Genomic DNA, 26308 nt, shown 5'->3' on the forward strand with positions numbered 1-26308 from the left:
CCTCTTGTTTCCATTTGCTGTTGCTCCGTATTGCTGCCCACAGCGCCTGCCGGTCATCCGCGCTCCAGCCCGCGCCGTCATGGGGACCCCTCAAGGCAGCCCCGGGCGAGGCGGCCTCGGGTTCCTCGTCCTCCTCCTGCTTCTGTCGCCCGTGCGGGTGAGTCCGTGGAGTGGGGAATGCCGGGCCTCCCGGCGTGGTGGGGAGGACAGGGAGCGGCGGGTGGGCAGCGGGATCCCGCGGGTGCTGCGTGCGGCGGGGGGAGCCGCGGTGTCCCCTGCGCACCCCGCGACCGGGGCTGTCCCAGGCGGCGGGGCTGGATCAAGGCGGCGGGTCCCGAGTTAGGCCCCTGGGCTCGGGGCGGCGCGAAGCTGAAGAGAGGTACTGGGGTGTCCCCTCCTCGTCCCCGGTGGGGCTCACCCCGCTTCCCCCGTGCCCCTGGTCCCCGTCAGGACGGGGCTGTCAGCCGGTGGCACGGCAGGCCCGCCGCGGAGCACCCGCGAACTTCCGCCTCTGCCCGGTCCCGTCCGCTGCGGTCGCAGGCGGCAGCGGCAGCCCCCGGGATGCTCCCGTGGCGTGCCCTGGTTATGCAATGCCCAGTGCATGTGAGTGGCCACGCAGTCACATGCTCGGCAGAGGCTTGCAGATGTCGTCGGTGTCTGGTTCGCTTGGCTTGGGGTGTAGTTCAGGCGAAGTGACGGCTTCTTGGAAGTAATGATCTGTGCTGAGTGAGAGCTGCTGTTTGCTTATGTGCCAATATTAAGACTACATATTTCCTTAAAATCGAGGACTAGAGTATGTTGGACTTCTTGGGAGCTTTAGGAAAAAATATAGTACAACATTCGCTCCTCTCAGTCATGTTTTGTTATGCTGAAGCGCAAGATAGGAGCAGGATACTCCACATTCCTCTGGAGAAACAAGGAGTGTCTTGTAAGCCTTAGTGCTTGGCTTTCTTTCCCTCTCTACCTACGTTGAAAACATACTTTCTAGGTCAAGTTTTATGATTAGCTCTTTTTAAACATAGGAGTTTGTCATCTTGTGTATGTGCTGTTCTCATATCCTCTTTGAAAAAAACTTTTTAAGAGCTTGAACATAAGGTATTCATTCTTCTATTAGCCCTGGAGAAGGTGATTGTTAGTAGTGACTCGTGATCTTGAGGTGAGTAAGTAATGATACTTCACAGCTAACCAATGCACCTTTATGTAATGTGTTTTGGAGGAGATATCATCTTGGAGCAATGAGGTGTGTCCTGGGCTGGTGAAGAAATGACAGAATGCTTTCCTTTTCCAGAGGATACTGACATATGGGAACTTGAAATAAGTTCCCCAAATATTTAGGGGAAGAGGCTTTGTGGTCCCTCGAAGTAAACATTGCAAAATTACTCTAACCATGCAAGTCTCAGTTGTGTACTGTAAGAAGGCAGAATCTGGTTTTATTGGGAATCTTTGCCATTAACTCTTATTTACAGCCTGACACTTCACAAAGAGGACCCTTGATATCTTTGCAAGGAAAGCTGGTCCTTCAGTTAGACTGAGCCTATTTAGTGTTAGATGCTTGCTGAAGAGAAGCATTGTGAAGGTAAACTGTTCTTTCCCTCAAGTGTACTGCTGGTGTAATGGTTTTGTGCTTTCAGTTGTGATGTTTGTAATCCAGAGTGCCCTATGTCATGTTTCTTTCCGTTTCAAAGCAGTCAGTGGACTGGAGTGGCACTTGAGCTCAGTCTTGCCACTACATATGTATTCACAATGAACTTGAAGTGTTCAGCCTGTATCTTTCACTCTGAACAGTACATGGTACAAGATTTCTGCCAGCTATCCATTACTATTTTATTTTCTTATGAATGTCCTAATGCACTAGATGCTGTTTGTGTGCTTAATGGCCACTACTGCAATTGATCTTTGTATAATTGTGCTAAAACACAAGCTGTTAAATCACTGGCTAATCAAGGTTGGATGCAGGTTTCCTGTCAGCAGCTGGGATCCCAAGCTATATTTGATTTTCTGAAATCTCATGGGAAAATGTTAATGACAAGTGCTGCTCGTGCCAAGTGGCTGCAGTGTGGTGTTGCCTGACCTTGGACATGAAGTTCTGAAATGTCTCTTTGGAGCAGTTTCCTTGTCAGGGATGGCAGTGTAGCTCCAGAACAAGACAGTAACCACTTCATCTAAATTACTTCCTGGAAAATCAGGAGTGACTTGTTCAGCCTTTCTGGATGGAAGGTGAGGAAGCTGCCTCAGAAGGGGAGAGATGAGTGAAGGGAGTGACTGGTAGAACTGAGTAGTACCTAGCAGGGCAGTAGCCAAAACAATCTAGGTGTTGTGCATTATTATTATTATTATTATTATTATTATTAACCTGCAGGACATCAGAGCTGTTTTGGTGCAGATGGACTTAGCTGCAGACAGGTGCTAGCTGGGGCCCTGCACTTCCTGATCATGCATGCATCCTTGCAGCTAACATCAGCTTGTCCCCACAGATTCTGAATTATTGCTGTTATTGCAGCTTTCTCTTGACTTGGACTTTACTGTGACATCTGAAATGCTCTTGGATAACTCCAGAACTGTGGCTTGCTTGGCCTGACCAGGAGTAGTAGATTTTTCCATCTGAAAGGAAACAGGCTGGTGAGCAAAGGAACAGGAGGAGCTTGGCAGATAAGGCATGGCTCTGAACAAGTTACTGAAAGAGACAAAGAATAACAACTAAACCTGTAAAGTTTCCTTTAGTCCATGCACCTGTTTCCCCCACATGAAGGGGGGTGAGGTAATAAGCAACTTCTGGGGCAGATCTCTGAATTTGACCTGGTGACCTGATTCCATAAACCAGTCATCACCCATACACCACCCATTTCTTCGGGGTGGTGTAGTGTTTCCTTAGAACTCTCAACCTGGTTGGCAATAGCAGATATTAAGGGATGCAGGGGAAGAGTGTGCTCTTTCCTGGATTGTTCTTTTTGCCCTGCAAGATCCCAGATGCATCATCCTGGATGAAGGAAAGGGAAACAGCTGTATCTGATGCTCTTGCCTTTTCCATACATTAGTAATCCTAGTTTGAAGAATCCAACAGTGTTCACTTGTCATCTGGTATTTGTAGGACCACAAACAGTTGCTGTTTGTGTGTACAGCATCATCATTGTTCTTTGTTTAACAGCTGTGTATTCATTGGTGGTGGTGAATGCTGCTGGAAGCATCACAATTTATCAGTTTGTTTCAACCTGCAGTTGAAGAAACATGGGCTGCATTAAATGTGTTTATGATCTGTTGGAACACTAGTTCTATTACAAAGGAATGATAATGCTTGGGAACCAGAAAACTCTTAACAGATCTTTTGTAGAATGCCCATACTTGCTCATGTGCAGGTTCTTTATAAGGGCTTCTAGAGCCTTGGCCTGAGGTGAAATTTCTCTTCAAACAGGCTAAGCCTGCCAGAAATAGGAATACAGTTTTCTGAATTCTGAGGATATACTGAGGGTTGGTGTTAGTGGTTTCCAAGATATGCTAGAGGCAGGAAGGAACAGCCTTTATCTAAGGTTATGTTGCGGTTGCTTTATGAAATACTTAGAAAAGTCCCATTTTAATATATGAAATATATGAGTTATGTGATCTTAAAAGGAAAACATACAGAAAAAAACCCTAAAACCATGAATTAGCCCTATGTTACTTATGGAGTATTTTAAGTATTTTGCCTTGTTTAGAAGGCAGTTGGGTTCAACATAGCATTTCTCTGTTGCTTTTGGGGCTAGGCTTTCACCCACTTAAGAAACTTAATAGCCAGGTGAACAATTATCTGACCTAAAAGTCTGACTCTGCAAGCAGCAGCTTTGTCAGCTATGACTTATTTACAACCACACTTAGTCATCCCTATCTCAGCCTACCCTCATAGGAGTATTCTTCTGAAAGAATGGAAAGAGCAAAGTGCTTGTCTTACTCTCTAACTTAATCTAGCTTTTACTGGAAGGTTTTCAGAGGGAAGAACTGTCAGCTCTATCTTATCTGTGGCAGTGGAGTAGTTACGTAGGTATTTGTATCCCTGGATGCTGCCTCAGCCACAGGAGACCAGTCCTCTCCTGTATTTTGAGGCTGACTCAATGTTAACTTGTTAATGTTCAAGAGCTGTCTTGTTCAATTTGGGCTATTGATGCATAATGATTTGGTGTTTTTTAGGATTATTGACTTGGTTCAACCACTGTAAATCAAGCATCCCCAAAGCTTACTGGTTCAGGGGACGAACTCACACTTTTATTGGTGAAATCCTGCTAGGTAATGGCATAAATGTAAAATCTTAAGCTGTTTCTGAAACTGCCTTCTAGGTGTTAATACTGAAACAGAGTGTTCAGACTTGCAGTTCTAGGCCCAAGTGCTCTTCTAATAGTTTAAAGCAGCTGACCTGTTCAGCTTTTTTAAAACAGGCTGAAAGTTTGAGTGGCAAACATTGTTTTTTCCATTGTATGTTTTATTGTTGTGGAACTTCAGGAATGTGATTTGAAAGTCTTTATCCAAATTCAAATGTAAACTAATACTAGGCCGAACTTTGTCTTGCTTTATTTTTCTTTTGTGTTTAGCTGTTTAATGTACCTTTTGGTACATTACCAAGTGTCATGTGCAAGTAAGTTGTTTTATGTTCTGTCCTGAAAATGATGACAGAAAGCCTTGTAGGTAAATTTATAAACATAAGACAGATTGTGTTATGTTTTGTATCCATGTAGCTATAACCAAGGTTATAGCTACATGGATACAATAACCAGCTATATTGCTGCCTTGAAACACAGATAATGTTTTTAAAACAATTGAATTATCAGTCAGACTGACATGGTAGCTGAAATTTACTCAAGCTTTTCTATGCAAGAGGCGCCCTGATAAGTTTTTTGTAACTGTTAACTGCATTACCAGGTTTCCCACACATTCCACTCTGGAAGAAACAAAGTCTTTCTCTGAAGAGTAGGTTGATGAATTTGTGTGTTTTAAAAAATAAGTGTTAGATAACAAGATGTAATGAAGCACAGAAAGTGTTTTTTAGAAAGGATGCTTACAAATCGTTCTAGACTAAATACAGAAGCCAGCCTGATACTGAAGAAATAACTAATCCTTTTCTCACAGGCATTGCAAAGCAGCTCCAAATTCCTTGCCCTTTTGCAAGAATAGTAGTGAATCTGTGCTTCCCCTTGAAGAAACTATTCACTTCTGATGCTGCTACAAACAGCAGAACCATTTCCACTGCTAGTAGATTGTTTGCTGTTAAAACTGGGGCATATAGGTGTGAGGAAGCAGAGATAAAGATGATGACTTCTAAATTTGCATCATAGTAGTATTAACTTCTTAGATTAACTTGGTGCATGAACAAATTTACAATGGAGTTTTGAGAAATAGTCTAAAAATTATGGAAGTCTGACTTTTTGGCTTGGTGTTAATAACACTAATACTGGTATTAAACATTCAGTGTTTATCAGTGCAATCTTAAAGGGTGTTATCCAGCTTCTATCATAGAACATGATAATACTGAACTGCTGGTTGTGGGTTTACTAGAAGATGTGCTAGAATAGACAAATGAAATGGTGATCTAGATGATCACTTAAACTGACTTATAGACCTGGCTTGCAGTGAGTAACTTTGAATTGGCCTCTGTTGCCCTGGTTAGGGGAAAGAGGAAACAAGTCTTGGGTTGGGTAAATTAATGATAGTTGTCTGTGATAAACAGCCAACTACTGAAGTTCTTTTTGAAGAACTGTCAGTGTTGTTCAGCACAAAAATGGATGTTATGGAGGCACTGTGTTTCTGGGTAGCTCTTGGGCATTGTCAGGACAGCCTTTCAGGGGCCTCTCTGGTCGGTAAATAATACTATTCATGGTCAAGCACAAAGCACAGCAGTCTGTCCTTGCAGCAACAACATATGGTGTCTCTAAAATGCTAAGTCAAGGTTGTTTGGGAGATCAAAATAGGTCAGTTATATCTCAAACTGTACTAAGCAAACTCCTGATCAGAGCTGGCAGAAGTGTAGTAAATGTTTGTGCAGTCTGCTTTGCAGCCCAGGTGGTAGGAAAACTTTGGAGCTGTGTTAAAGCTTTTGTTGTAAATAGCTTGTTATTGCATTAGATGTTTCAATTTTCAGAATAAATGTTTTGGCTTAGTATCTCAGATGTTTCAGTGTCAGTACTACTGAATAAAAATAAAAGGCTTTCAAGGTGCCACTGCCATTTTTCAATTTCTTTTATACACACAATAAAGAACAAATTTCTGAATTTCAATAGTCCCTTAAATTAAAACATCTTTAAAATGATGTTTTTTTCTTAGCACTATAATCCCATTTAAATGTTCCATGCTTTGGCTTGAAAGTGGTGATGGAGGGCATCCTTTGAGATTGTGATAATATATATATGGCAGATGTGGAGCCATTAAGTTCTGTTTCAGAATCCTCTCTGTGCTGCTGTTTCCTCAATCTGCCACTGTAATGAGTTTTCAGGAAGGATCAGGAGGTGGCAGGAAAAAGTGAGATTGCACATAAGCAATAAGTTTCTCTCCATGTGCGCTGACTTGTGGTCTAATGTCACATTTTAACTCAACAATTATTGTGTTGTCTTGCATGAACAAATTATTTTCTAAATCACCTTGTACTTGAAGATGTTTTTCAGGTATTGTTTAGGTTCTTCTTAAGTAACTCTTATACTTGATCCTAACTGTAGGTTGTGCACCTCCTGTTTCTGTAATGATCAAGGGAAGGTGGGGAGCTGAGATGAAGATCAGTGGTGATGTGCACCATGTCAAAAACATCTGCTTTTGTTTGAATTAGCAGGAAGTTATCACATCTGGACTGCAAGTGCCTTTGGGGTAGTAGCACATAAATTCTGCAATAGCTGAGATATTTGGCAACTATTCCTTGCAGTTAATCACTGTTTTGTTGACTAGGTACTTCCACAAATGTGTGTCTGGTATGGAGAATGTGGAGTTGCTTCTGGAGACAAGAGGTACAACTGTGCTTATGATGGGCCACCAATAGCGCTACCAGAAGATGGCTATGACTTAATGCAGGTGAGCTTCTCTTGTAGGTTGCTGCTAAAAAAAATTTCTCCAACAGCAGAATTCTGTATTGGGTTCTTTTGGACCTGTGCTATGACCTCTCATCCTAACCTGATGAGAAAGTGAACAGATTGTCTCTGATTTCTCAGGTCCAACTAGGTTAAGGGAATGTACCTCAGTTTGTTTTCAGAGGTACAAGAAGTCTCTCTCTTCATGCACAACACAGCATATTGCCAGATTTGCCTTCTGGCATCTGATAGTTCAAAGCTTTAAAGAGTGAAATAACTACAGAGTTAAACAATGGTTAGGCTGGTGACAGGAGTGACTTCATTAAATATGTAGGTGAGCTAACTGCTGTTGTGTATTGTTTCTGAAGACTTAATGTACAGTTCTTGTATGTTTGTATCAGTTATACTTATGTTAAATGCATTTGTCTTTTCTACAAAGTGAACATGAAGCAGCTCTTCCAGGTAATCAGTGGTTTTATGGTTAGTGGCTTGCCTTCTGAGACTTTAAAATCTGATACTATCCAGGAAGAGTACTAGAGGATAAGCTGCAGGAATACTTTCAACTTGGATAAACATGTGTTGTCCTCTTAGCAATAGGCTCTCAAATGCCATTATCATTCTATATATAGACCCTGGTGACTAAAGATCATCTGAAGGAGCTTTTCAAAAGGAAGTGCTGCCTTGAATAAAAGAAGTGAAAAAAGTGATTCTTCTCTCCAGTTTCTAAACAAAAATCTTGTTTGCTGGACTGTTTTCCTCCTATGCGTTTCCCACAGCAACAGCTACTGTGTTCTGAAATATGTTGATGCAAACCCCATGATTAAAATGAGTTCTGAAGTCTTAAACATGCTTTTTCTTCCTTTCCTCTTGATCTGAATGTTGTTTTTTGTTTTTTTCTTAAGGAACTCTGTCCAGGTTTATTCTTTGGCAATGTTAGCACTTGCTGTGATGTTCATCAGCTTCAGACTTTGAAAAATAACTTGCAGCTGCCTTTGCAGTTTCTCTCCAGGTATGCTAATGAATGGCTAAGCAACTAATTTTATAATAGAATAACAAAGCACTTGTCTTCAAGTAGACTGTAGAAAAAGAGAAAAAGTGGTAATTTCATTAAAGGATTATTGGAGCAAGCTGCTGGAGTGGCTTTCTTATCCCTAGCAGCAGGCTGCAATGTCATGAAACAACTACTTGCAGTCTGGATTGATTTAGCTGGTAAGAATAAACATTCCCTTAGCTTGCCTCAAGCTACTTTATCTAATGAAACCTTCAGGAGAGGGTGACAATGTAGCATTTGGTCTTGTTCTTACTAAGACATTAAGAAGTCTAAGTCTTTCTACTAGCAACAGTTACGTTTTTCTTCAAATTCCAGTAAAATTGTTTGAACCTGCTATTTGAGGCAGGCAATTTTATTAGTGATTTATCGTGCTTAAAATTGTTCATCTGTAGCATCAACAATTGTCATATTGCTGATTAAAATCTTACAGAATTTAAATCTTTTGTTCTGTTGCTCTGAGCAGAATGTTTATATTTGCAAGGTGTATCTGACTTGACCTACATAGCACCTTTACCTCTTAATCTGATTGCTGTTCATTGGCTTTCCTACCAATTGGCCTTCCTTCCAGATGTCCATCGTGTTTTTACAACTTGATAAACCTCTTCTGTGAACTGACTTGTAGTCCCAATCAGTCTGACTTTTTGAATGTTACAAGCACCATACCTTACTACGATCCCATTTCAAAAGAGAACAAAAGTAGCATTACAGAGCTGCAGTACTTCATTGGAGATCGATTTGCAAATGGTGAGTAAGCAGTTTGTTAATTTACCTTGGTGTTTGTCCAGGTAACAAGACCAGTGCTTTTTCAGAAAGTCAGAGAGATGTTTCCCCCTCCCTAATTCTGTCTTTTTGAAGTTTGAGTCATCACACAGGTAACAGTAGGTCCCCCTTAAAACTTATGGAACACTTCTGCCTGGGCAGGGAATGTTCATTACACTGACACTGTTAAATAACAATGTTTTAAAGGGTCAGTCGAGGATGAACATCTGACAAACAATTAATAGCTGATAACTCTGATGACTTTAACTTCAGAAAAATAAAGTTTTTTGCCAAGTATTGAATGTCCAAAGTCTACCTGATACTAAAACAGTCTGGCAAGCATGATAATAAAATTTGTACACACAATGGTTCTCTAAGAGGTACTCAGTCTTGAAATGGACTGTCTAGTCCTTTGTCAAAATCAGATGTTTTTACAGAACAGTACATTGGGATTGTATTTTGATTTTGTAGCAAGCTTAAAGCAGTAATTCAGTCTTTTTATGCTTTCTGCAGTAAACTTTAATGAAATTGAGACACTTGATAATCATATACGGCCTACAAGTTGAAAGTACCTTAAATGGTTTTCATAGCTTTCCCTGAAAATAATATTAGGTAATGTTTCCTGTCAAGCAGAAGAGTAGGTTCTAGCATGATGCAGATTTGAGTGGCTTTCTCAGAGCAAGGTGGCTGTAACAAAGCATTGCAACCTTGAATACTATAAATACAACTGAAAGCATTAGTTCACTATCCTAAGATATTTCTACTTGTAAACTGTAAGTATGTTCCTGGAACTTGGGGAGTCTGTAATAATGGAAATACTTGGAATGCTTACTCAAATTATGACATTGGTTTAATGACTCTTCCCAGCAATGTATAATGCCTGCAAAGATGTGGAGGCTCCATCGAGCAATGTTAAAGCACTGGGGTTGCTGTGTGGGAAGGATGCTAAAGACTGCAATGCAACCAACTGGATTGAGTACATGTTTAGTAAAGACAATGGACAAACTCCTTTCAGCATAATTCCAATTTTTTCAGGTAAGAAACTGAATAGTCCTTGCCTTTGAAGCTTCTATCAAAGGCTGGGTGCTATGGCTAGAGCATTGATGTTTAAACAGCTGCCCAGCATTGAAAGTCTGCAGTCAGAGGCTTTCAAAGCAATGTGGGATTAACTTACTTTTTTTTTTTATTTCTGCTTGGAAACCATACTTTGGGGTTTTTTCTATATAGCTTCTTACTGTAGAAGTCTCTAAAACTCTGTGGTAGAGTTTTAGGTAAGCCTAGGTAAGTGGCTACTTGTATTCCTTGGGAAATAGGCAGTACCCTCATCCTTGAGGATTTCATTAACAGAAAATTATTGTTACACATTTCACAATCTGAATAGATAAGAGGGATGACAAATCATTGCTGGGATGATAGAAATATGTGCTTATTACTTTTACAGACCAAAGTGTTACAAACATGACCAGTCAATTAATTATTAGACTACTGTAAATAGTTGGTACCTGCTGTGGAAAAGGCAGTGGATTCTTCATCTGTAAGACCAGGAAATGCTGCTCTACACAGGGGCTGTGGGCTTTCATATAAAGGGTTAACTCGTAACTGGGAAGGTCTGAATTTTTCCTGGTAGTAAACTGACTCTGCAACTTGTGATTTGTCATAGATGTTCCTGTCCATGGAATGAACCCCATGAATAATGCTACCAAAGGCTGTAATGAGTCCGTGGATGATTCAACAGGACCATGCAGCTGTCAGGACTGTTCAATTGTCTGTGGTCCAAAACCTCAGCCCCCTCCATTGCCTCCCCCTTGGCTATTGTTTGGTTTGGATGCTGTCTATGTCATCATGTGGATCTCATACATGGGCTTTCTACTCATATTTTTTGCACTAGTTTTTGGAGTCTGGTGTTACAGGTAAAGCATTCAAAATGCAAAGCTCTGCAAGTCACTTGTTTATCTCTGAGAACTTCTTTGCCCTGGTCAGATGCTTATGTCCTGTCTACTTCAGCCAGCCAAAAGTCATGTTCTGTAGCAAATACCACATATACTTACAAAAATGTTCTAACAGCTAAAGCAACCTGGTAAAAAGTGATTGCAGAAGTTGGTTTAGTTGATGCATATGTGTCATAGCATTCTTAGCTACAGAATCACATACACTATTGTTCAACTTTCATAACTAAATATGCAGAAGTCTGGGAAAACAGACATTCACAACAAAACAGTTACTGCTCTATTGTAAATTAAGTAAAAATATTTTTTCCTAGTCTCCTGTTTTGAAAAAAATCAAATGAAAGCTAAGCTTTCAGTAATTATAGCATATCACCCTTGGTCACATGGCTGGAGCACCTCTCCTATGAAGACAGGCTGAGAGAGTTAGGGCTGTTCAGCCTGGAGAAGAAAAGACTCTAGGGATTCCTTACAGCACCTTCCAGTAACTAAAGGGGGGCTACAAGAGGGCTGGAGAGGGACTTCTTACACAAGGGCATGTAGTGACAGGACAAGGGGCAATGGTCTTAAGCTGAGGGAGAGTAGATGTGGATTAGATCGTAAAAACAAATTCTGTCCTGTAAGGGTATTGAATCAGTGGAAGAGGCTGCGCACTCACCATTTCTGGAGGTGTTCAAGGCCAGACTCGACTGGGCTCTAAGTAAACTGATGTAGTGAAGATGTCCCTGTTCATGACAGGGGAGTTGGAATTAAATGATCTTTAAGGTTTGCTTCCAACCTAAACCATTCTGATTCTGTGGTTGTTCAGTTATAACCAGAAAACTGAAATTGCTCTATAGTAAGAATTAAGTCTGCTTGGAAAAGGATAGTGGGTATGACAATTTGATATGTTCAGCAGCCTTACCTTAGTGGACATCATGAAGTGGTGTGTTTGAGATGCCTGGTTCATATTTCTAATGTAAAAATCTCTTGCAAATATCAACTTAGAATCAACTTAAAGAAATTATTTGTGTTGTTAATGCTAGTGATCTAAATGTGCATAAAGAATCTGTGCTTGATGTAAGCTGAAAAAGTTTCTTAAGATAGCTGACGTGGTGTTCCAAAAGATCACAGAGCTGGAGACTGTTGTACAAACAGTACAGATGCCTTTTTGGACAAGCAGGATAGACTGTTGTACAAACAGTACAGATGCCTTTTTGGACAAGCAGGATAACAGAGTTTCTTGCCTTGCAGGAGGCGTCACTTTGTCTCAGAGTACACCCCAATTGACAGCAATGTAGCCTTTTCTGTGAATTCCCACCGTGACAATGGTATGCCTTGGATAACAGTAATGGGTTTATTACAAACTCAATTTAAGTGTATCTGTTTCCTATGGTTGGGCTCTGGAGTTTTAGCTTTGTTAGGCTAAAAGTCCATTCTGAGAGGGCCTTCAGCCTTTTGACCAGTATCTCTCTTTTTTTAGAGTAGTACTTACCCCTGTTTCACTGGATGCTGAAAGCCCTGGGTACTCCCCTCATGGATCTAGCTAAGCTCCAAGGAAGTTCTGGAGAGCTTTGTTATGGGAGTATAGAGAGGACAACATGGTCATGTTTTGACTCATCCATGTATGCATTTAAAGCATATTGGGAAAGCATAATTTAAAGCATATTGTACTGTAACTTGTGTACCAGCTGAGGTAGCTTGTTTTATTGCTTATATATATTTTAGCTTTATTTGCTACCTCTACTGCTGTCAAACACAACCTTATATTACAAGGGGCAACATAGGTACGAGCTGTTTTCTGCCCCTTGGCCTCAATCAGGGGTTGGTGAATAAAATTTCTTTTTTCTGAATGGACTCCAAGAAAGTGCTATTTTACTGACTTCTCAAATATTTACTGTTCTTGCTCTTGCAGGAAGCATTACCTGTGGTGAAAGGCTTGGTGAAAGGTTTGAGAATGGCCTGAGGATGACATTTACATCATGGGGGGCTTTCTGTGTCAGAAATCCACGTCCTGTTATCCTCTTCTCCGTGGTCTTCATTGCAATGTGCTGCTCAGGCTTTGTATATATTAAAGCAACTACAAATCCTGTAGATCTTTGGTCAGCCCCAAGCAGCCAAGCCCGCAAGGAGAAGGAATACTTTGACACGCACTTTGGGCCTTTCTTCCGTACTGAACAAATTATTATTCAAGCACCAAAGAGCCACCCAGACACCTACTCACCTTACCCATCAGGAGAAGATGTACCTTTTGGCCCTCCCCTTACCAAAGATATTCTCCATCAGGTAATTGGGACTTACCAAGAGCAAAGACCTTAGCATACTTAACAGGTATAACCACATGGAGTTGGCTTCCACCTGCAATGTTATGTATCCATCAAAACAGTCACTAGATATTCTTATTAAAAATCATAGCCTTACTATAAAAGCTTTTTGCTGGAAAGCTTTCTGTCAGAGAGACACTTACAAGCTAAGTCTCTATTCATAGTATGAACACAGAAATAATGTTTTTGTAATGTGCTTCTATTGATATGTGCCTCTGTCTCTGGCAATTGCAAGAATATATTGTGCACTTAAGTCCTGTCTTGCAAGGGAAGTGCTTTCTTAAGCTGCTCCTAAACTGTGGTTTGTTTTGTTTTAAGGTACTGGATTTGCAGGATGCTATTGTCAACATCACTGCTTCTCATGACAATGAGACTGTAATGCTGAAGGACATTTGCCTGGCTCCTCTTGCTCCCTACAACAACAACTGCACTATCCTGAGCGTACTCAACTACTTTCAGAACAGCCATTCTGTTCTGGATCACACTGTTGGGGATGAGTTCTTTGTCTATGCTGATTACCACACTCACTTCTTATACTGTGTTCGGTGAGCAGTACAATTGCATGTTTTTTAATCAAGTTGCCAGTTCAGCTTGGTTTGGTGTGGATGCTGGTTCTGGTTTACCTTAAACATGTTTTCAATGCTTCTGAAGAGTTCTGAACAGAAGACCAGTTTCTGAGCTTTCTCTTTAGTTTGTAGTTCAGTTGATTAGAAGCTACTCCTTGTCTTAAAGGCTGTAAGGCAGACACCTTTGAAACTGTGTTTAAATTAAAAGCAAATGCTGCACAAGAGCAGTGTACCACTAGCAAACTTGTCTTGTTTGTCTTGCTTTTCAGTTGTAACACAACAGCTTTTTACTGTTTTGTGCTTTTGACTGTTTTGTGCCTCAGCTGTCATGCAGAAGCTAACAGTTATTGCTGGTGATCTCTTTAGGGCTCCAGCATCACTGAATGACACAAGCTTGCTTCACGATCCCTGCTTAGGAACATTTGGTGGACCTGTATTTCCGTGGCTGGTGTTGGGAGGATATGATGGTGAGTGGCAAAACAGTATTGCAGCATAAATCTGAGAGTACATTCTTGTGTGCTGTTCTTGATGCTAAAGGTATGTTCTCATTTAACACAGCTGTTTAAATGCAGTCCAGAGAAACTGGAGTTTTGTTAAACTTTCAATAAGTAAGGGTGTTTTAAATAAGTTTTCAGTAGACCAGTGCTGGGATTGGAGGCAGACTACTCTGGAAGTGCAAAGGCAAGCAATCTGTAATTGGAACGTACTTGTCAACAGGAGAAATGTTTGGTCTGCTTTGGACCTGGTAAAAGATAAAGACGTGAAGCAGCTCAGGTTTACATGATGGGATGGATGTGTGTTTTGCTTTGAGTTAGAATAAAGTTTTGTTGCTGATCTGACAAAGCGGTTAAGAATAGATTAAAGTGTTCAAAAGGAAATTCTTTCATAATTACTCTTAAGCCAGGATTTTGCTCAAGCAATTTATCTAATTAAACAAAACTTAGTAGTATATTTGTGTTTAATATATCTGAAATAGCATTTAAAGGCAAGTGCCTATTTATTTAACTGTATGGGATTTGTATTTGCTTTGAGTAATATCTGAGAATGCAAGGCGTACAGTGTTTAGGAAGCCACGTTTCTCATTAGATGGAAAGTCATAAGCAGTGGTTATAAAGTAGCTTTTTGTCCAGCTAGGCAACAATGTAACATTGTGGTGTGATGAACATGTTAAACAATGAATAATTACTCTGGAATGCAATCTGTAGTGCTTGTCAGCTTTGGTTCTTTTTCAGTAGTATGTTTCAGAACTCAGTGATGTTCAGTGGAGTTGTAGGGATGGGATTGCTTTGGGCAATGCTAATTTTAAACTTATTTGTATCTGCTATACTAGAAAGTAAGTTCCATTTTTTTAATGCCAAACATTTTATTTCTTCTATAGATGATAACTATAATAATGCTACAGCTCTTGTTATTACTTTTCCTGTCAACAACTACTACAATGACTCAAAAAAGCTGATGAAAGCCTTGGCATGGGAAAAAGAGTAAGTAGTCTTCCTGTATTCTGAAATGCATACATGACTTAAAACAGCTTTACATGTCGATTAAAAAAGCCTACCTGCACTGTACTGACAGTTTTTCAGTAGAACTACAGGGATGTTTCAAGAGGCAGCAAAACTGGTTAAAACCAGACTGTGCTGGTCATAAGACCTTCACTTTGTCTGGCACACTTAATTTGCTTTGAGACACGGGTTCTACTCCTCTTAGTGACCATCTAGCCCAGTAGTACTTGCCAATAAGCAACTTCAGAAATTATTTATTTTATTGTGGCTAGAATTATGCAGGTAGACTCTTTAATTTACTGGACCATTAACCATGGGTGGAAAGGTTGAGCCTGATGCTGTAGTTCTTTACCTTTAATTTTTAAAAATGTCACCCAGATGAACATCTAAGGCTTTTGTCCCCTCTACCACCTTGAAGAGCTAGCTTACACAGGCCAGCTGCTCTGGCTGTCAGTTCGGATAAAAACTACTGTACTAGAAAGTTTGTGACAAAAGAGAAGTATGAGAAGCATCTGCCTGTGTCACAAGCACCAGCACCTCCCAAGTTGGGGAACTGAAACAAGGGCTAATAAATTGTTCCAGGACTGTAAGCAAGCTGCAGTCATCTTTCATGTGTGTATTTCTAGGTCTAGCTTTGAGGAAAATTGTGCTTAGTGTTTGAAATAGCTCATGCAAAGTACTTATTGGTCCTCAAATGTTAGAGAGAACATGGAAAGTATTTTAATGTAGTGTATTTCTAGTTCTTAAAGTAGAGTTACAGGTATGTGTAGCCAGCACCTCTCTTTTAAAACTGAGTAAGGTCCCCTCAAACTGTCTGGGTACTCTTGTACTACACAGATGATGTAAATTTGCCATCAACTGACTTTCAGGTATTTCTAGTGGAAGATGTTTTATCCTTCTAAAGTGTGATCGACCTCTGGTTTTGTTTTTTAGATTTATTAACTTTCTGAAGAACTACAATAATTCAAACTTAACGATATCATTTTCTGCTGAACGGAGTATTGAAGATGAGATCAACCGCGAGAGCAACAGTGATGTTAGCGTTGTGTTGATAAGCTATCTTGTGATGTTCCTCTACATCTCTATAGCGTTGGGACACATCCAGAGCTGTAGAAGACTGCTGGTATGTGTATAGTTTTCATTGCTATAAAGACTGAAGCTAGAGCTTGCTGGTAGCTGTAAGTCACTTAACTATTTTTGCAGAATGCTGATGTTTTTTATTACAGCATTGAGTCTTTCATGGGCAGGAGTTAGGGGGAGCATTGTTTTTCTGCTAGACAATTAATATGTATTTCATAGTTTCAGTTGAGTTCTTTCACTTGATGTTCAGTTCACATCAGCTTTAAGACTTGCAGCTTCAGGGTTGATAATTTTTTTTTAAATATCTGAATCTTCAAAAAAACCGTTAAATGTTTTCTGCTACCTAGACTAAATGTTAGAAATGTTTTGCCTTTGCAATAATCTATTCTGTGGGATGATGCTTGTTTGGCTGATGTTCACAACTTTTTTTAGGTGGATTCGAAGATCTCTCTGGGCATTGCAGGCATCCTGATTGTACTGAGCTCAGTAGCATGTTCTATAGGCATTTTCAGCTACTTTGGAATCCCACTGACACTGATTGTGATAGAAGTAATTCCTTTCTTGGTGCTGGCTATTGGAGTGGACAACATTTTCATTATGGTTCAGACACTTCAGGTATTTATTCTTGCATACAGACTTTTAGTAAAGTGCCAGTCATTGTTGAAGGCTGTAAACTTGTAGTCTTCTGTGTTCCAGTGCTCAGCTCAGTGTGAGCAGCTCTGGACTCTCACAAGGTATCTTGTGAGAGTGAAAGAAAGACAAGAATCTGTGTACCTTCTACCTTCAGAAAAAAACCTCTAATTTATGTCTATATTTTTCATATTGCTGCTTGATATCAAAATAGTTGTAGAACTCAACTGGTATTTTGATCACTTGTAATTTTAGCATATTGTAAGTAGTCATGAACCAAACTATATGCTTAAGACTAGGACAGACTTTTGACACTAAGTCTTAGTGGGTAACAAGCTTTTTAATTTGACAGGTTCAATAACCCACTGAAACTGGTACTGCCTCTGTCACATGTGTAGTTTTATCTGAAGTACTGAACTTAGTACTATATTTTAAATTTGAAGCAAGACAACAAGTAATGTTCAGGCTGCTCTTATTTTAAGAGTCTTAGCTGATTTTTATCTAACTCTTGTTAATGCAGTGGAAACAACAAAAGATAGAATATTTTAAAGTTTCAGTTTTTTTGCAGCCATATGAAATAGCTCTATAAATTGCATGATTCCTAACAATAATAAATTATTGCCTTAAAACAGAGAGATGAACGCCTTCAGGGTGAAACTCTGGATAAACAGATTGGCAGAGTCTTGGGAGATGTGGCACCCAGTATGTTTCTCTCATCCTTTTCAGAGACTGTGGCATTCTTTCTTGGTAAGACTCCTTTAATATTTGAAGATAAGGGCCTTACCATAACTGCATGTTTCAAGACTAAATGCAATACTAAAATATAAAAGCAAAATAAGAATTTGTAGAGGCTGTTTAGCTTAGTTGTTCATTGTTAATATCAAGTTAAACTTCTGCTGGGGATAGGCATTGGAGTACTTTAAGAGTCTGGCATAGTTAAAAAGATCCATAGTTAAAAAGCTCTGAATCTGTCAAGCTTTTCAGCCTGAAAGACTGGGGGTTTTTACTGACTTGCAGTGACTGACAAGTCTCAATTTGACTTCAGGAATAGATCAAATACCAGGGTGTATGAACTCCTATATTGCATTTATTCATCTTGCCAAAATGCCCCTTGGTTGGAAAAATGCCCCTATGACAGATTTATGCTTGAGGCTCACATTATAATGTTTTAGAGGTAAATCTTTTGTTGCCCTACAAGTATAATTTGGTCTTCTTTCATAATAGCTTTGTTTACCTGCAGAGTAATTTGTCATTGGATCAACTTGCATTGAAGTGGCTTAATATTGAAGCAAGATGTTGCCTGACAGCAACTCCTTAACTGCCCTGTTACACAGTCTGCACCTAAATTTGGGATTGAGAAATGGCTTAGAACGAGTCACTCCTTTGCACAGCCTCAGTGCTGTTAAATAGGTCAAAGACAGCAGCTGTAGCCAGGCTTGTATGGGCTGTTGCCTTTGCTCTGGAAAAAAAGCCTCTTTGTCCTGCTATAAGGCTACCACTTAAACTGGATGTTTGTCTAGCAAATGCTGGTGCATTGCTAGGAGAAGGGAGCTGTCTTAACAAAGTGGGTCACTTCCTCCAGGGACACTGTCTACGATGCCAGCGGTTCGCACGTTCTCCCTGTTTGCTGGAATGGCTGTGCTCATAGACTTTCTCCTCCAAGTCACTTGCTTCGTCAGTCTCCTGGGCTTGGATATTAAGCGTCAAGAGGTGAGTATAAGTGCACCTGTAACTGCAGTGTCCCAGGGATGATGACATCTGCAGAACTGCTCTAACTCTGGCATTTAATCTGTTTTCAGAGTAACAGACTGGATATTCTGTGTTGCATCAAAAGCAGTGAAGAAATGAGTGGAGTCCAGCGTTCTGAGAGCATGTTATTTCTGTTCTTCAAAAATCTGTTTTCTCCATATCTGCTTAAGGATTGGATGAGACCAATAGTAGTATGTATAATCTATTTCAAGTAAGCAGTCATCTAAAGTTGAGCAAAAGAGCAGTGAGCTTGAAGGCCTAAATAGAGAAGAAAAGTCTTCAATACAGTGAAACAAATGAAGCTTCTAGTTTTTTGGTTCTTGGCATAAGAACAGAAGTAAGCCTTTGTAACTGCAAAAGTATTGCAGTAAATAGAGGTTTGATTGTGGATTGTCTAAAGCCCCGATTTAAGAGTTTCATTGCAATCAATCAAATTACTTTAGCCTATGTAAAAAAACCAGCATGTATTGGCTTCTACACTGCATTAATCAAGAGCGTTGTTGATGAATCTGTGATTCAGTTTAAAGTTACCATGCTTATTTACAGAAGGTGTTTGTAGCCGTCACTGATGATTTCTAGGAATAAATTTCCTTACAGTCCCAAAGGGACCCCTCAGTGGCTATGTTGTGCTACCACTGTTGTATTAAGCCTGAGTAGCGTATTTAAACTAGAGCCTCTTTGCATGGTTCCTATTAGCTTAACAAATTACTCCTATTGCCTGTTGTTTCTGTGCAGTTCTCACGTCCATGGATTTGCTTTTTTTGCAGATAGCAGTGTTTGTGGGTATCCTGTCATTCAGTGCAGCAGTTATGCACAATGTAGAGATTGGGCTGGATCAGTCTCTCTCAATGCCAGATGTAAGTCTTATGATCGTGTCACTGTTCAGCAGTTTGTGGCTGAATTGAAACCTTGATACCTTGTTGTGCTACCTCAACATTCCGTAATAGTAACTCAAAACTTTCCCTTGAAGGACTCCTATGTAATAGGTTACTTCAGCCACATCAGCCAGTACCTGCATGCGGGTCCCCCTGTCTACTTTGTCCTAGAAGAAGGACACAACTACACCACTTTGGAAGGGCAGAACATGGTGTGTGGTGGAACAGGATGTAATAACGACTCACTTGTCCAGCAAGTCTTCAATGCTGCAGAAATTGGTAGCTAGTAAGTCTTTCATGCTTGTTTCTGCAGAGTTGCATGGAAGAGGTGTAGCAGAGCAGTGTGTCCTCCTGATTTACTCAGGCTCACCTGCTGGTTGTAAACTGACATTCTATTTTATTTGCTTTGTATTGTGGGTTTGAGAGGGAAGGGTGTTGGAAGCAGCTATGACAGTCTTCTAGAGTGAGGATAAAACCTGTATGGACTGATGGGATGCATTGATGTACTTGGGTTTGGAAAAGGGGCTTGATCCTTCAAGGAATCTTGGGATGGTAGTAAGAATAACTTGTGAAAACCTCTCAGCAGGGTTATGATGATCTGGAAAATGGCTGTATGCTCAGCTTCTAAACCTGGTGAATAAACTAGGCTAGCCTAGGGAGACTAAGCAGGAATTTAACAACTCAAGGAAGTCTTTACCAATTCTTTCCACTGTAGTTCATTTCAGCCTAACTGAAGGAGGAGCATTGCTTGAAAACTGAGACAACAGAGTGTGGAATAGGACGGGGAACAGAGTGGGCAGGGGAATGGAAAGCTGAGCTTGGCAGCAGAACAAGATGCAGTGAAAAAGCTCCTGCTGTTTTCTAGCTGCGGTGTTCTGAGCTACCTGAGCATTATGGCTCTTGGATGGAGTACTGGAGCTTGGGACTGTATAAAGAGCTGAGTAGATTTGACAAGAATGAGTTGACATGGCATAAATTGGTACTGGAGAGATCAAGTGATATGTTTTGGAATTAAACATAAAAGTACTGATGATGGATATGTTGTGTTATTGTTATTAGCACAAGGATAGGCTATGCCCCATCGTCCTGGATTGATGACTACTTTGACTGGGTGAAGCCACAGTCGTCCTGTTGCAGAGTCTACAATACCACTGGACAGTTTTGCAATGCTTCAGGTATTGGCATCCATCTTGTTGCTAGTGAATTAGCTTGGTTTATAAGTTTCACAGCCAAAACATTTCCTCATGTTATGAGTCAAGTGAATACCTTTTCTTACTGTAAGTAGAAACCTCTTGAGTTATCCTCTTAATTTATTTGAACTGCTGTTTGAGTGAGCCTCAATATTCTACTGGAATGCTGCAGACTGAAAACAGCCTACCTAGACAGCCAATGTAACTTGCTGTAAAAATTCTGATCCTTCTGTTGGCCTTCTTAGAGCACACAAACTTGGTGCTCTGCTTTTGTTCAGGTCCTTCAGCTGGGTGTAGTTCTCATCAGATCTAATGGAGATAAGTGCACAAGTAAGAATTCTCTGACAGCCCTTGCCTTAATAGCAATAAATCAAATTAAGGAGTACAAATCTTATATGGAATTTCAGGATGGATCAGTTAGTTCATCAGTAAAAATGCTTTTTATGGAATTGCATCCTGTAGTAATGCAAGTCAGAAGTTCCTAGTGTTAGGAAAAAGAATACTTGTCCCTGTGGGTGACCTCCTTCCTGTATTTCTTCAGTCAGCGATCCATCCTGCACTCGTTGTCGACCACTGACTCAAGAAGGCAAGCAGAGACCACAGGGTGAAGACTTCATGACCTTTTTGCCAATGTTCCTATCAGACAACCCTAATCCTAAATGTGGCAAAGGGTAAGGGCTTTATTCTATGGACCCTGCTTAGACCAATGTGTCAGAGATATTTGCTCTGGGTTTTGTCTGGAGCTTTGATGGATAATGTCCTCCTAAAAGCCGTACAAACATTGACATCTCACAGGTTCTGTACTGTTTTCTGAAAAAAACCCAAATGCATCATCAACTAAATGGAACAGCAGCTTTCTCCTGTAAAAAGAGAGACAATATCTATGGTCAGTCTGTTCTAGAATATCCTGTGCAATCTTGAAATGTGTTGTGCTCTGAAGCTTTTTTAGTTTTAGAAACTGCTAGAAACAACTACCAACTGTTAGCTCTCTAAAGGATATCTACAAGAGAGCTGGAGAGGGACTTTTTGCAAGGGGGTGTAGTGATAAACAAGGAGGCATGGCTTTAAAATGAAAGAGGGTAGGTTTAAAATAGATGTTAGGAAGAAATTCTTTACTCTGAGGGTAGTGAGGCACTGGAACAGAATGTTCAGAGAAGCTGTGCCCATCCCTGGAAGTGTTCAAGATGAGGTGGGATGGGATGTGAGCAGCTATAGTCTAGTAGAAAGTGTTCCTGCTCATGGCAGAGGTGCAACTAGCTAGATGATCTTATGCTTCCTTCCAACTCAAACCATTCCATAAGATTATTTGTTATAAAAGCTAATAAATTTGAATGGTGCTGACATCTGATAACTGTTTTTATAGAGGACATGCTGCATATAACTCTGCTGTCAACTTTATAAACAACAAAACTGAGGTTGGAGCCACTTATTTTATGACTTACCATACTGTACTGAAAACATCATCTGATTATATTGATGCTATGAGGAAAGCTCGGATTATAGCAGACAATATTACTGAAACCATGGGCATCAAAGAGAAGAACTACCGCGTGTTTCCTTACAGGTATGGTTAGATCTTTCTTGCCTTGGTGACAAATACTTGAGCAACACAGAAAAGGTGCTGGCTAATAACATATTAAAAACCTGAGTTTTGTCTAACAGAAGGTAATGCAGAGACTTGGGGATTTCTAGTAAAACTAGGAAGATATAATTTATATCCATAGTACTGGCCTCTTTCTACTATCATTAAATCCTTCACTACAAATGTAGATATGACTCATTTTGGGGCATTTCCTAGCTTTCATAGTAGGGTTTAATAGTTCAAACATAAGCAGATATGTTGACATGGGTAATGGCAAGCTGTGATGTGACTTCAGATAAAATGTCAAGTATAGGAGTACCACACTGAAATTGAGTTGGAGTTGATATCTGTGTGTCTGAAATACTGATCTCTGCATCAAAGAATCCTACCTGCACTTATGGTCCATCTGCAGTAGCTCCTGTAGATACCTAAAGGGATCTGAGCACCTGCCTTCTGGTATCTACTGTAGCTGCCTATGTTGAAATATGGGAATTACACTGACTTTGAGACCATGATCTGTATTTGTTGTGTTAGTGAGGAGTTAACCCCTACAAAATGCTGGCTGTTACACGATATTCCACTGATGCAAGGAAGCCAATTTCTGTGGGGGGGTGGGGAACTACTTTTTCCTTAGCACTGACACTAATCTAATATTAGCTTATCGAAGGGAAGATGGCTAATGACAACCTCTGTTTTTTCTGCAGTGTGTTTTATGTCTTCTATGAACAATACCTGACAATTGTGCACGATGCTATCTTTAACCTCTGCATCTCTTTGGGATCAATATTTCTGGTGACAACTGTGCTTCTTGGTTTTGAAGTGTGGGCTGCTGTTGTGGTTTCAATAACTATTGCTATGATAATTGTCAACATGTTTGGAGTGATGTGGCTCTGGGGCATCAGCTTGAATGCAGTTTCATTAGTAAATCTTGTCATGGTAAGTCAACAAAACCTCTCTTTGCTTCTGTTTCCAAGTTTTGAACAGTTCTGTGTGCTACATCTATACTTGTGATACGGAGTAGTATTCTGCTACTGAACTTTGGCAGGCCTTTGCACAGTAGTGGAACTATTTAACAGAAGAGAAAACAAGTTTATTCTGAGAACTAGTCCTAGCACTAATAAGATACAGCAGTTGAACTGAAGTTATACTGCATGTGGTGGAGGTCACTCTTGATTTGCAGCAACAGCTGCATTGCTGCTATCTAGGCTAGGTGTTGCTCCACATCAACACAGGTGGCTCGTGCTGAAGGGGAGGATGCACAGGTTTGTCTGCTGTGTTTATGTTCTACAGAGTAGATCTGGGATGTGCTAGCACCAGTATTGTTCCTGCATAAGTGGCTGGAATCATCTGGGCAGAAAGCCTTGGTAAAGCACTCCAGAACTAGCTCCAGCAAGCAGCTACTGGTTGCTCTGGCCTTACTGTCTTCTCTAGAGGTTTGTGGCAGGTCTGAGGGCTAGTGTAAACTGTTGGCCCATGTTACAATTAGATGTATGTTCAAGGAAGTCTATCTACTAGATAAGGCTAAGATTAGCCAAGTATTCAGTTAGTGTTGCAAGTGACTGATCAGCTGAATTGTCATGGTATCAAATCAGGATGTATATTCAGTGTTGTTCTAAAGCAATGTTATTGCAGCTAATAGTTGTAAACTGATTCTAGTGTTCAATGTTCACTATGTGCATCAAAGCCAGCTTGCTGCAACCTCAGGAAACTTGACCTCTGAAATAACCTCATGTTCCACTTCCTGTTTGATTGCCTGTTAGTAATGACTGGTGGTAAAACACTGTGTGGTAAACACCTGCAACAGACAGCCTCTGGGAAACAACACGAAGTTTGTAACTTCCCATGGTACTTTAACTCTGGGGAGTGATGACTGCTGCTAGGAATCTTTCTAGCCCATCCAGAATTCTGAGTAGAGACCTTGCTATCAAAGTGCTGATCTAACTGAAGTTTTCACATTTCCTTTGACTCTCCAGAGCTGTGGAATCGCTGTGGAATTCTGCAGTCATGTGACAAGAGCGTTCACCATCAGTACCAAGGGCAGTAGAGTGGAGCGTGCAGAAGAAGCTCTGTCTCACATGGGCAGCTCAGTGAGTATCTGCTGGCTGGGGAGGGGAAAACAAGTAGCCAAGTAACAGCCTTACTATTTTAAGAAATGTTATAGGTGACAGTCTTAAGTCATAAAGATGGCCTTGCTTTTTCTTTTTGGAATGCTTAAAGCTCTTAAGGTCAACACAGGCTTCTACTAGTAATAGGGGTTAATCTGATGTTACTACTACCTAATAGTAGAAGAGAGCCAAGTGCTTTAGCTGAACTAGTAGTTTGGATAAACCTCAGATTGTCCCATTAAAATTCAAGTGTTTCTCTTCCAGATAGTCAGAGGTGACTAGGAAAGGTGATTGTGAATATGGGATGTAGTTGGAGCTTGTAGAGAACAAGCAGGACTTGGTGTTTAGGCAGTACTGTCATGTCACTTGTCTTAGACTAAGTGACATGTATGGGGTTGGAATGGACAGTTTTTGTGATGTGTGTACCACACCCAGGTACAGAACTTAACTGGAATGTGAGTTAAGTAATGGTTTTCACTTGTATCTGCCTGATGCAAAAATTAATTAGGTGGCTGCACAGATCAGAGTGGATTTTTAATCATACTGAGCCTGTCCTGTGGGACCAAAAAAATGAACTCGTCTCCTGAGTGCATCTTGATTTGGTTCTAGACTGGCAGGGCAGGAAGTATACTGCATATGGGAGCCTTAGATTATGCAGAAATGTTACTAAATGCTAAATACTTGAAAGAAATGGATTATCTAAACTCCTACTTATCACTTTTTTATTGCCAGGTGTTCAGTGGTATCACGCTGACCAAATTTGGAGGAATTGTAGTATTGGCTTTTTCCAAATCTCAGATCTTCAAGATATTCTACTTCAGGATGTATCTAGCTATGGTTGTGCTGGGAGCAACACATGGGCTGATATTTCTTCCAGTTCTGCTTAGTTACATAGGTAAGATGTGACAGTCTGCTCTATACCACACTTCAAACACAAATAGCTGTCTGTGGACTTACCATGACATGGAAAGGTTTGCAGAGAAGAAAAGCAGCACTTGAATGTGTCTTTCTGATCCAAGTGGCCTGTCCTTTGGAAAGCAGAGGCTGACTGGTGGCACTGCAGGCTCACTGTTGTGAGCTTGCTGAACTGAAGCAAGCACTGCCTGGCCCAAGTGGTTGCACTTTGCTGTGCTTTGTGAAGGTGCCTGCTGTCCCACAGAGCAGCAGGCTTAGCATGTTTCAACCTGGGGACAGGATGGTGGGTGGAAGCAGCAAACCTCCTGTGAGTCACTGTTCCTGCATTTGCAGAAACAATCTTGCCTTTCAGTGAGGGTGGTCCAAGCACTGTCCTCTTGAATTTGATAATGCATGTGTATAGTGTAGCCCTGAAGTAAAGCTCAGTTTAAGGCTTCCTTTAATGGGCTTAAGGCTGGTGGGGATTCATCTCCCACTGCCTTTGTTGAGGCTGGCAGCTATTAACAGCTGAGCAGAAGCAGGTTTCTGACTGTTAAGCTGGCCCTAGACAGACAGATCATGCATGCTTCCTGATGCCTTTGGTAACTGTGTTCTCTCACTCAGGCCCATCAGTCAATAAAGCTAAAACTCGTGCTGCCCAGGAGAGGACCAGAGGTACAGAGCGGGAGAGACTCCTCTACTTCTAGTTTTTAACAGTGTTCAGTGGACTGCCTGAACTGTGGCTTAGGCCCAACTCCTAAGAACTGAAGCGCAGCAATGTTCTATGACTATCACACTGTAACCACCACAGACTTGACTCCTGCACAGATTCAACTAGAAGATACCAGCTGCAGCTTTGGACATAGCTTTAAACTCAGGAAATGCTAAGTGTGGCTCAAGTAACAGTATTATAAAACTAGATGCGTTAATAAGATTACTAAAACACTTCTGTTTTCAAGAGGTTGCATCTTTTTCCTTCAGAAACCTAAACCAGCTGTAGTGAGAGTTGAATAGCATTTTGTCAATGAAATTAAGGTGATGTGTATGAGAATGGACTGCTAAACCACTG

General features: G+C 40.7%; 1 protein-coding gene across 1 annotated transcript; it reads left to right on the forward strand.

Annotated features, from left to right (window-relative positions):
• On the forward strand, window positions 1-26308 carry NPC1 (NPC intracellular cholesterol transporter 1). The gene is made up of 25 exons (XM_054284603.1): window positions 1-157; window positions 6895-7017; window positions 7916-8022; window positions 8633-8808; window positions 9691-9858; window positions 10484-10733; window positions 12000-12076; window positions 12661-13031; window positions 13388-13614; window positions 14002-14102; window positions 15014-15116; window positions 16068-16257; window positions 16647-16829; window positions 17477-17591; window positions 18427-18554; window positions 18644-18784; window positions 19361-19450; window positions 19564-19754; window positions 20528-20643; window positions 21200-21329; window positions 22022-22222; window positions 22945-23176; window positions 24214-24327; window positions 25078-25240; window positions 25864-26308. The coding sequence occupies exons 1-25, from the start codon at window positions 80-82 to the stop codon at window positions 25944-25946; spliced, it is 3858 nt and encodes a 1285-aa protein (XP_054140578.1). The 5' UTR covers window positions 1-79; the 3' UTR covers window positions 25947-26308.

Source organism: Melozone crissalis, unplaced genomic scaffold (assembly GCF_028551555.1).
Source record: "Melozone crissalis strain CALT ecotype California unplaced genomic scaffold, PUWL_Pcris_2 ptg000042l_1, whole genome shotgun sequence".
Taxonomy (NCBI): Eukaryota; Metazoa; Chordata; class Aves; order Passeriformes; family Passerellidae; genus Melozone; species Melozone crissalis.

Excerpts from the sequence above, each read along its gene's own strand:
- NPC1 (XM_054284603.1), top strand. The coding sequence starts at position 80 with ATGGGGACCCCTCAAGGCAGCCCCGGGCGAGGCGGCCTCGGGTTCCTC. Across the intron at positions 16,830-17,476 it reads TTATGGTTCAGACACTTCAG|AGAGATGAACGCCTTCAGGG; the intron begins GTATTTATTCTT and ends GCCTTAAAACAG. Across the intron at positions 22,223-22,944 it reads TACCGCGTGTTTCCTTACAG|TGTGTTTTATGTCTTCTATG; the intron begins GTATGGTTAGAT and ends TTTTTTCTGCAG.